Source organism: Temnothorax nylanderi, unplaced genomic scaffold (genome assembly GCF_030848795.1).
Source record: "Temnothorax nylanderi isolate EJ_2023f unplaced genomic scaffold, tnyl_v1.0 TNYL_tig0615_pilon, whole genome shotgun sequence".
Taxonomy (NCBI): domain Eukaryota; kingdom Metazoa; phylum Arthropoda; class Insecta; order Hymenoptera; family Formicidae; genus Temnothorax; species Temnothorax nylanderi.
Genome location: NW_027249677.1, coordinates 81,574 through 93,659, shown reverse-complemented (window position 1 = coordinate 93,659; position 12,086 = coordinate 81,574). Strand labels below are relative to the sequence as shown.

Sequence of the window (12,086 nt, the reverse complement as noted above, 5' to 3'; positions counted from 1 at the left end):
AACACGGCGAGCAATACAATCTAACGCTCGAAATCAACGGATGGGGCGAGAGATATTTCGCGATTCCTGAACATACCGCCCGCCTCGAATGCTTACATTCGAAACGAGAATTATAATACAGTGAGAACTTACGTCTAAATACATAATAAACTTAAATCTAAAGACAGAGTTTATACAATGAAAATTAATTCTAAATGCATTGGCGCTTTATATTTATACATATGTACATCGCGGTGTCGTGACCGGGAGATGGGTCGCATCACGGCCGCGAACCGCCCGCCTTGACCGCTTCCTTTTCGGTTTCGATATTGATATCGATCGGCAGGAAACACAGCTTGACAATGGGTCGCTTATATTCGGAGCGTGCGGTTTTGACGGTAACGACGCGTGTCAGCCCATCATCCCCGGGATGACAGACGGTAATACGGCCGAGTTCCCAATGACTTGGGGGGGGCGAGCGGATTACGTAAGAGAACGATCTGACCAACTTTGGCCAGGTTGTGGATAACGCGCCACTTCGGGCGTTGTTGGAGCGTATGCAAGTAGTCGCTCACCCAAGACCTCCAAAAACCTTCAGTAATTTTTTGTACGAGTTGCCAACGCGAAAGCCGATTCTCAGCGATGTCGAGCACGCTCGGTTCCGGAATTACGACAAGATTGGCACCGATCAAAAAATGACCGGGCGTAAGGGCGCTATAATCGTCGAGACTCTCGGACATTGATGAAATCGGCCGCGAATTTAAACATGCTTCGACTCGGCACAATAGCGTATTCATCTCCTCGTACGTCAGCGTGTGGGAGCCTACGCATCGCTTTAAGTGATATTTGACGCTACGGACTCCTGCCTCCCATAATCCGCCGAAATGTGGAGCCGCAGGAGGGAGGAAATGCCACGCTATCTGATCGCCTGCTAATCGGTTTAAAAAATTGGAATCGCGCACGGCAGCGTTACAAGCGGCGACGAGCTCTCGTTCGGCGCCCTGAAATGTCGTACCATTATCGGAGTACATGCTATGTGGACGTCCGCGTCGAGCTGTAAATCTGGTAAACGCCGCGAGGAAAGCTGCCGAGCTGTAATCGCTTACTAACTCGAGGTGAATCGCTTTCGTTGTCATGCAAATGAATAAGGCGATGTAGGCTTTGTGAGCCTTATGACCGCGTCCTTTCGCAGATCGTACGAGTATCGGTCCGGCATAATCGACTCCGGTATGTTCGAAAGCTCGCGAAGATCGATTAACTCGAACGTCTGGTAAGTTGCCCATGAGTTCCGCCGGGACGATAGCCTTTTCGCGAGCGCACTTAACGCAGCGGTATAGAACCGCTCGTACGGTTGCTCTAGCGCGCAAAATCCAGAATTCGGTACGGAGGTGAGCGAGGGTAATGTGCGGGCCTCCGTGGAGTGTGGTATGGTGAGCATGCGATATGATGAGAGATAACAAAGGATGAGACTGCAGGACGATTGGATGTTTGGCTGAATCGGGGAGATCGGACTTTTGAAGCCGCCCGCCGACTCGGATGAGGCCATCGGTGTCGAGATACGGGTTGAGCGCGACAAGTGAGCTTGATTTGGAAACGCGACTGTTTGCTGTTAGACTCGCAGTTTCTTGCGGAAATGTTTCACCCTGAATCTCCTTGAGCCAAAAGATCTTGGCAGTTTGAATTTCGCGTGGAGCTAATGCGAGCGATAGATTGACCTCCGCACTGCTATCCGGTATGGAATTGAGGCGAGAACGAAGGATCTTGGCGAACCGCATGAGATATGCCGTCACGCGCAGGAGCTTAGTCCACGAGGAATAGCGAGTCGCGAGATCCCACGGTTCGATAGCACGCGCGACGCAAGCGTGCACGACGACTCGGTTTTCTCGTGATATTTCAGATTCGATTGGCGACGAGCATGACGTCGGCCAGTGCTCAGGGGATTTTTTAAGCCAGGAGGGCCCCGACCACCACAGGGCGCAATCGGCAAGTTCACTAGGGCGCAAACCGCGAGATGCGCAGTCGGCGGGATTATCCGCCGTCGGAACATGGTGCCAGATTGCTTTCGGTAAAAGCTGTTGCACTTTGGCTACTCGATTAGCAACGAAAACTTTCCATCGTGATGGAAACTGCTTGAGCCACGCTAATACAATACGTGCATCTATCCAACAGTGATATCGGAGATTGGGAATGTCGAGATTCGAAAGAACGAAGGACATCAACTGTGCGAGCAGTAACGCGCCGCAAAGCTCGAGTCGCGGTACGCTTATTGTTTTGATTGGAGCGACCTTTGATTTCGCGACGAGTATGCAAACGATAACGGGGCCGTTTCTCGGTACGAGACGGAGATATACGACCGCGGCGTAAGCCTTTGTCGACGCATCCGAAAACCCGTGAATCTCACAATCAGCGATGTTAGAACCGTAGTTTGTCCAGCGAGGAATCGATATAAGTTTGAGACGCGGTAATTGACTGTGATATTCGCGCCATTGTTCTAGGAGATCACCGGGCAACACGTCGTCCCAATCGCATTTTAGGGCCCATAGGCGTTGCATGAATATTTTCGCGACAACGATAACGGGGGTCACCCATCCTAACGGGTCGAACAATTTAGCGATAGTGGAAAGCACCGCACGTTTCGTCTGCCCCGGGTTCGGTGGGGTCGTTACGCGGAAATGGAAAGAATCGCTTTCAGGATTCCACGCGACGCCTAATATCTTTAGAGGCTCGTCGGCGTGTAGATCCTTATCGCGCGCGAGACCATGATCTGAGGGATCAATGTCGGAAAGCAACTCGGGACAATTACTTGCCCATTTGCGTAACCGGAAGCCGCCCTTTGCCAAGAGAGCAATCAACTGATCGCGAATTTTAAGCGCGAGTTCACGGTTGTCCGCTCCGAACGTACAGTCGTCGACGTACGTTAAGAGAAGCAAAACTAGAGCGGCCAGCGGAAATTCGTCTCCGTGATCCTTTACGAGCTGTAGCAGGACGCGAAGCGCGAGGTACGGGGCGGAGGCAGTGCCGTATGTTACGGTGAGCAACCGGTAATCCGCGACTGGCTCGGAGGGCGACGAGCGCCAGAGAATTCGTTGGTAGTCTACGTCGCGATTATCGATTAGAATTTGCCGGTACATTTTAGCGATGTCGGCAGTAAAGACAAACTGATGCTGACGCCATCGCTAAAATGTACCGGCAAATTCTAATCGATAATCGCGACGTAGACTACCAACGAATTCTCTGGCGCTCGTCGCCCTCCGAGCCAGTCGCGGATTACCGGTTGCTCACCGTAACATACGGCACTGCCTCCGCCCCGTACCTCGCGCTTCGCGTCCTGCTACAGCTCGTAAAGGATCACGGAGACGAAGGATCCATAGGTCGCTGGTTCAAATCCGGCTCGAAGGACCAAAATGTGCACTCCGCGACTGGCTCGGAGGGCGACGAGCGCCAGAGAATTCGTTGGTAGTCTACGTCGCGATTATCGATTAGAATTTGCCGGTACATTTTAGCGATGTCGGCAGTAAAGACAAACTGATGCTGACGCCATAACAGAATGACGGCGGCAAGATCCCTCTGTAGCTTAGGACCGATTAGCAAATGATGGTTCAACGAGGTACCGTTCGATGTAGCGCAGGAAGCATTAAATACAACCCGAAGCTGAGTGGTGACGCTGCTCTCACGAAAGACAGCGTGGTGCGGAATATAATAGACTTGAGAGTGACTCGATTGTGAGTCGGTATCGCTAACTTTCGTCATATGACCGAGCTTCTCGTATTCGTCGAGGAATTCGCGATATAACGCGGCTTTATTTTGTTCGCGAAGAAGTCGACGCTCCGAGCGAACTAAACTTGCTAACGCGGTAAAGCGGGATTCGCCAAGATCTATAGGGGAGCCGGTTTTGAACGGTAGCCGAACGACGTATCGTCCCTCCGGCGTGCGAGAATGAGTAGCGGCGAAATGCTCTTCGCACTGTTGCTTTTCGGGACTTAAATGCGTTTTATGAGGGACTTCTTCGATCTCCCAGAAGCGGCGAAGGTCGAGATCCAGGTTTTCAAGGATTGTTCCGTGATGAATGTGAACGGAATCGGGATGGAGGGATTGAGCTGGAGCGATAGGCCCGGAAAGTATCCAGCCGAAAGCGGTATTTTGCGCGATAGGCTCGCTTGCATTTCCTTTACGGACACCGTCTAATATAAGCATGCCGTATAAATCAGCTCCGATAATTACATCGATTGGATCAGAGCTCATGGGATTCCTATCCGCTAGCGTTAGGTCAGAGATGTGCGCCCATTGTGACGTCGATTGAACGCGATTCGGTGCGTACTTTGACAGCGATGTGACTATATACGCGGTCGTCGAGAATGCAGGTTTGTCGCCGAAAGAGGCGGTTACACAAATATGTGCGGCAGAATGCGACAACGATTGCGATTCTCCGATTCCGGTAATACGGGTAGTTTGCTTCACTTTCGCGAGACGCAACCGCTGAGCGATATTTTCCGAAATTAAAGTCGCGACGGAACCTTGGTCGAGCAAAGCGCGGGCATAAACGAAGCGACCTTGTGGAGAGTAAACACGAACTCGAGCGGTTGCCAAAAGTACGGTTGACTTCGGCGTCATCGTATTCGAAATTAAATGAGACGCGATTTCGTTAGCTGTCGATTTCGGTAGCTCGGTACTCGTTGATTCGACGGTAGGAGCGGACTCTACGCTAGCCTGCTTTGCATCGTCCGTGAAATGCAGTAAGGTGTGATGTCGCTTATGACACGTTTTGCAGGATCGCGCGCTTTTACAATCCTTCATCGAATGTTTACACCCGAAGCAATTGATACAACGATTCTCTTTCTTTACATATTCGTATCGTTGCGACGGAGTATACGCTAAGAATGACGGACATTGATATAGTAAGTGCGAGGATTTGCACAGCGAGCACGCAAGGTTCGCAGTGGTTGTCGAATGAGAAGCGATCGATTTCGATTTAGACGACGGTTGAGATGTCTCGGATTTCGGAGGCGAGATCGCCTCGAAAGCACGGATACGCGATTCTAAAAATTTATCCAACTCGTCATATGTCGGGTAATCGACGGTCTCGCTCAACTGTAATTCCCACGCTTTCCGGGAAAATTTGTCTAATTTTTGCGAGATCAGAAATACGAGGATATCGCTCCACGTATCGACGGGACGATCGAGATTTTTGAGCGCTTGAACTGAGGCATTCGCTTTGTCACGCAGATTCTGAAGGTCTTTGAAGGTTTCGGACGCGAGCTGTGGCAACGAAAATAACGTTTGCAAATGACCGTTAATCAACCGACGTTTGTTCTCATAACGCGACGTAATGATATTCCATGCCACGGTAAAATTCGCGTCGGTAATCGCGAGATGGTTGAGCGCGCTACTTGCATCTCCCGTTAAACTTGAGCAGAGATAATGCATCCGATCTACATTAGAAATATTGCGATTGTCGATAATCATCGATTTGAAACGATCGCGAAAGCTTTCCCAGCGGTCGAAAGATCCGTTGAAGGTCGGTAGGTTGATCCGCGGAAGCTGAGGCGTCGGACGGTGGATGAAATCTGAAGCGTGACTTACGTTAAGGTCGACCGCGTCCATGTCAGAAACCTTGGCCAGTACCTCGGACATGTAGTCAAGCGCCTCGTCGAAATGGTCCTCACAGGATTGGAAAAAGTCGGCGGAGAAGTAAGGCAGATCCTTGGCCGTGCTGACGTCGAGGGATGCCCGGATCCGCGCATCCAAGTCCCGTGATTCAGAGAACTTCTCCTTGAGGGCTGTGATTCGGGCCTGCGCCACCGCCTTGGTCATCTTGGCTTGACCCAGTTTTTTGAAATTGGTCAGGGCGCGAGCTATTGAGCCCATCAGTTGGTTCTGCTTTGCCATGAGCTCGTCTGATACGGGTGCCATGGTGAACGGGTATCGTCACTCTGCCCTTCGACGGTCGTAATCGATAATCTTCTTCTTGACTCCGAATCCGGCTCGAAGGACCAAAATGTGCACTCCGCGATCGGGTTTCGATTCGCGAGCGCGGTTGGCTAGTACAGCCTTGTAAAAAGGACTCGGCAATCAAGGTATTGGTGAGAGGAACGACTACGAAGAGATGCGGTATTGGTGGTATCGAAAATTTAATGTGTTACTGTGTCGAGGTATCGAGAAGTTCTGAGGCGAGCGGTATTCACAATAGGTATCTAGGCGGTAATTGCGAGCGCGCGAAGAGAGGGAAGGTTCGCCGAATAACGCGAGTATGTCCGAGGAGAAATTCGGGTACAGGTAGCTGTCGCGGAATACGTCGGGTCCGACAAGGTCTCGGAGATCAACAACAGGAACGAAAACACGGCGAGCAATACAATCTAACGCTCGAAATCAACGGATGGGGCGAGAGATATTTCGCGATTCCTGAACATTACTTATTCATTTTTGGCATTTTATTATTAAAACTTTTAAGTCAAAGTTCAAAAACATATTCGGGACGATTGTAACAACTGTGATTCAAAGTAATTTTTATTTGTACTAGTCCTTAAAGACATTGTGTTCCTATCATTTAAAAATATAAGAACAAAAAATGTTTATAATTAAATGAACAAAGTTAATGTTTTCTATAATTGATATAAAGAAATTATGTTTTAATAGAATAAGATTTTATTTTACTTCTTTTGTATAAGAATATGAATATTTTAGTTTGTTTTTGTTAATATAAGAAAAATTATTATTTTTCATTGAATAAACATTTTTTATTTTGATTATTTAAAACTGTTACTATCGATCTCTTATAGTGTTGCAACCGACCCGTAGTCGGGGGCGATTGTAACATTTTCCTTCGTTTATGTTTTTGATTAATAATTCTTATTTGGTTTATCACAAGATTTAAATAGGAGGATTTCCATAAAGTGAAATGATCACATTAACTTAGGGTATCAAGAATTTTTCTTTTACTGTAATAGTTCTTCCACAATCAAGTTCTAAAGTCAAATTGTTACTTTTGACTCCGCTCTACCCTAATGTTAATATTATTCTATTAATATTAATAGTAATATTGATATTATTGTAAAATCATAGATTTACCCGAGTCGAAATTTTAGACCTATTTTCGACCTGAATTTTCTAACATCTGTAGATGCTAGAGGATCAATGTAGGTTTAATTTACACGGAAACTTTAGTCCTACTTAGCGTCTCTAAGATAGCAGAAAACGCACAAAATGCCGCTTGTAGGTTCTAAAGAGGACTTCAGTAAAGCCTCGTAAAAGCCTCCAGGTCCTCTGGATGATCAGGTCCATTAAGATTGCAGTCCTCTTAATGCTAGAAGAAAAACGAATATTCACCCGACAAAAAAAATTATTTATTTCGAAATTTTATTACTATTTTTTAACTAAATTTGTTTCTTAAGATGCAGTCTATGATTATAAATATTTTCTCGTATTTGAAAAAAACACTTACCTTGGTGGGATTCGAACTCGGGACCTCGGGACCTCTGGATCGTGAGCCAACTGCCTTACGTGGTAGACTACTTCTTAATTTAGTGTAAGTGTTATATATAGTCTACATATGTCATAACCAGCGCAAATATATAATTTTTCAAAAATCATCTTAAGAAACAAATTCAGTTTAAAAAGAGTAATAAAATTTTGAATTGGATATATGATATAATATTTTTTAATGTCGGGTGAATGTCAGAAACCAGTGCCGGCTCATTACGAAATTTTGTGTTCGTAAATATATTTATGAAAAAAGTATATTTATAAAGTTAAAACATCCTTATCAAATCCTTACAAAGGCCTCACTAGACAAAAATAAGGAAACCTTTCTTATGGCTTCCCTAATAAATAGTCATAGTCAGTAGACGTAAGTAACGCACAAGCTTTGGTGTATTTTAACAGTCAGGATACGCCAAAGCTTGTGTGTTACTTACGTCCACTGATTATGACTGTCGTATATCGTTACGCCATGTTATAATTTTTTTAATTACAGCGTAATGATCTCCATTACATCGACAAAGTCTTATGCAATTACAATTACTAATTTTAATAAAATAAATAATTGATCCTAATAGAAATAGATTATTGTTTACATATTAAATAATATAAGATTGAGTTTCTAAATTTCTTTGGTATGTTTGTGATATGTATAATTCCTCATTTTTTAATAAACGGAAATATTTATGAATTACGCGCGTGCCACTAATATCTTGCATATCCTCTTATTTTAAGAGGCTATTCGGATTATTATAGTAGAATTTGCTATAGAGGAATTTACTCTTGATTATATCTCACGCATCCACTCTTTTATAAAGTAATACGGCTTACTTAAAGAAAAATATGCTTCATGTAAGATTTTTTGCTTAGAGGAAGTGTCAAGAGAAATTCCCCACTTATCAGTAGAGTATTTTTTTTGGGGTGTTCCATCGATGAGTTACTTCATTGGAAAGCATCAGAATTTAAAATGTGGTATTTTTTTTATTCTATTCCTGTACTTAAAGGTGTAATGCGACAAGACTATTTTGAACATTATCTTCTCTTAGTAACAGCAATAACTATACTCAATAGTGAAAAAATTACTTCGTTAATGATAAATGTAGCTAAAAATTTTTTAAAGAAATTCATTAGAGAGTTTGAAATATTATATGGTTTAAATTTTTGTTCAATTAACATACATCAATTGCTTCGTTTAGCAGACTGTGTAAAAGACTTGGACCATTATGGGCGTTTTCGTGTTTCGAATATGAAAATATTAATGGTCAATTATTGAAATTAATTCATGGAACAGGCCACATTGATACACAAATTGCTAAATCTCATGATCGCTATATTAAAATGATACGATTAATAGATGAAGTACCTGAAGGTCCTATCCGAGATTTTTGTGTAAATCGAAAAAAACAGGTTAAAATTATTGAAAGAGTTTCCGAAAGTTCTTTTAGTGTCGGTACATATCAAATTATACCATTAATACCCAATGATCTCATTAATATATTACGTAATCTTCGAATTCCTGAAAATGTAGTAATTCATAAATATTTCCGTTTATTAAAAAATGGGAAATTATACATATCACAAACATACCAAAGAAATTTAGAAACTCAATCTTATATTATTCAATATGTAAACAATAATCTATTTCTATTAGGATCAATTTATTTTATTAAAATTAGTAATTGTAATTGCATAAGACTTTGTCGATGTAATGGAGATCATTACGCTGTAATTAAAAAAATTATAACAGACTATATATTACATGTTGAAGGAGATAATTTTATATACGATAGCAATACTTTTTTACATAAATGTCACGTACAAAATAATATTGAATTAATTCCTATTGACAATATTGTTGCACCTTGTGTTCACATGATTATAATTATGTCTTCAATAATTTTATATAATAAAATATTTCTGTTTTATAAAAACTAATACGTTTTGCTTGTCTTTCTTATAAATATTTATAATTATAAGAAAATTAATTATAATATATTACACATTTTAATATATTTAAATTTCTATATTTATTTTATTTTATTGTAAAAAAATTCAAAAATAATTTAAAAAAGAAGAGAGTTTTGATTAACTATATTTAATTTATATTACAAAAGATTAAGAAGAATTTAGAAGTATCACAGTAGGATGAGTACCAATCCATCAAAATAAAATTTATAGGTTTTAAGTAGTAGCTGTAGGTTAAATTAGTGATGGGCGATCTCAATTCGATTTTCAGAAAATTGATTTTTTTCTTCCCGAAATTGAGTTTTTTAAATCAATTCTTGTCTGTTCGATTTTTGTATGAATCGATTCTTTTAATAGAGAATCGATTTTCGATCCATTGATATGTTTATTGTAACAATAAATTCTCTAAAAATTCTCTATTAAAAAAATCGATTCATACAAAAATCGAACAGACAAGAATCGATTTAAAAAACTCGATTTCGGGAAGAAAAAAATCGATTTTCTGAAAATTGCCCATCACTAGGTTAAATAGAATCAATAGAGGTTGTTATAGACTTCAGAGTACTAAAGTAGACGTTAAGTTGAATCTGAGGTTGAAAGTAGGACCAAAATTTCAACTCGGAGGCTTCAGAGTACCAAAGTAGACGTTAAACTGAATACTGAGGTTGAAAGTAGGATCAAAATTTCGACTCGGGTAGTAGAACGCATGTTAATGATAATGTTAGGTAATATTAGTATTGTTATTATAGTAAAAGTATAAAATATTTTAGAAAGAAGTTAAAGGAACTTGGAAATAACTAGCATATAATTTGATAAATTCGTTTATTGAGCGATCAATTCATAGTCTGGACCGGCACGCGATGCTCTCGGATAATCACGCGATTTTCCGAATAGTTTCACGTGACGATCTCGCGTATTCACGTGAACCCCGTAGTCCCTTACCCCGGGACGTCACCAAACGAGTAGTATATATACAGGCCCTGTAAAACCGGCATTCGCATTCTATTTCCATTCGCATTCGTATTCTCTTCTATTCTATAAGTTACGCGAGATCGATATATTGAGAGCACCGCGAGCGCGAAAAGGACTTAGCCGCGAGCGAGTAATTCAGAGAGCTGTGTCTCTTAGTCTCACGCGTCGTTTTTCTTACTGCCGGAATACGATCCTGTAATACAAGGAAAGAAAGTGAGGCTAGCAATAAATACCAGTTGCAGCAAAATACATAAATAATTTCGTTTTACCTACCCTTCTATGATTTTCGACCTGATTCCTACTCGTCGATGCGCGCCTTTCTCAAGGCGTTCTTGACAAGTCCTTACGTAGATGCGCGCCTCCCGCAGGGCGTTCTCTAATCTCCGCTGTTCTTTCCTCGTTCCTAAAAACTTTAAAATAGAAATAGATTATTGAATACCGATTATCTGCTTAGTAGCTGCACGATATTGTTAAGGCTTACATACACACACACACACACACACACTTTCACAAGGACACACTCACGCACGTTTGCATGCGATCTATTTCACAAAGGAAGTCGAAGCAGCTATATTAAAAAGGATCCGGAAGTATAACAAGCCGCAATAAGGTAAGTGAATAGTGTCACCAATGGTACGATCAAGACGGTCGGGACGTGCCCATTAATTAAAAAGGCTACGGCGAGCCTATTATACTGGCGGTGAATTCGATCCGAGCGTGTTATACTCCGTTCCGCCACCAGCATTACAGTCCGAGCCTCTCCCCGACGTTCCGGACGTCTCAAATCCGTCTCAATCGGCTCCTGCCGTTGAAGAGCGACCGAAACCTAGAGTTACTAAAACAGAACTTCTAACTCAGAAAATCCGTATCCTCCTCAGAGAGTGCAGTGTTACTCAAGAATCAAAAGAAAATAAATCATAAGTCTTCTACTTACCATCGTTTGCCTTTATGTATTTCACAAGCTAAATATCGCGAATGCATTAAATGCTTTACCATTTCACTTCACGTAACCCACTCTGACACACAAAGGGACATTTTCACGAAAAGCTGGCCAAAACTCAAAAAATTAATTTGATATATAGATTGTATTAAGTACAGGGGTTTGCAGATAGATGTCGGCTGAGTCAAATGCCGTTTGTCTCATAAAGATACGACAATTACGTAAAGTTTTATTTAAGTTCAAAGTTACTCGTTGTTTGCGTCGGACATACCTCGCCACGCTCGAAGCAAATACCGCGCTGTGTTAAAATATTCATAACTCCTATAAAAATAGTGCAAACTTGATTCTACAAAATGGAAGAGATTCCTGGAGATACATAGCAATTTTTATGATAGCGTATTTTTATTTAATTGATATTTAACACTTTTGATTTCCGTCTGGAAATTTGGGTTCGAAAAAATGATATAATTATCACGATATTATTTTTTACACAGTCATTTAGTTAGGCATACCTCGACATACCCCTAAATTTAAATACAGAGGTTGTAGTTTATTGTGTTCTTTGTCGAAATTTGAAAGAATTAGCTGCTAATATTTGCTAGCCTTTTTGTGTGATAATTTTTTCTGTAGCGCTGTTATGTGCTTACAAGGAGAGGGCGCGGAAAAAATAAAAACAAAACAATATTTCGTGCTTTATAATATTGTTTTGTATTAAATTCTAACTTTTTCAAACAGTGGCTTGAAGTAATTGTAATTA

General features: G+C 41.8%; 2 protein-coding genes across 2 annotated transcripts; both read right to left on the bottom strand.

Moving 5' to 3' along the window:
• Positions 1 to 554: 554 nt before the first annotated feature.
• Positions 555 to 3,110, bottom strand: LOC139784363 (uncharacterized; the record flags this gene model as incomplete). The annotated part of the gene is made up of 1 exon (XM_071723536.1): positions 555 to 3,110. A coding segment is annotated over exon 1 (2,556 nt), but the record flags the coding sequence as incomplete, so codon positions are not given.
• Positions 3,111 to 3,327: 217 nt separating this feature from the next.
• LOC139784362 (uncharacterized) lies at positions 3,328 to 5,889 on the bottom strand. Its single transcript, XM_071723535.1, has one exon. It carries the CDS (start codon positions 5,887 to 5,889, stop codon positions 3,328 to 3,330), a length of 2,562 nt encoding a protein of 853 aa, XP_071579636.1.
• Positions 5,890 to 12,086: the final 6,197 nt, after the last annotated feature.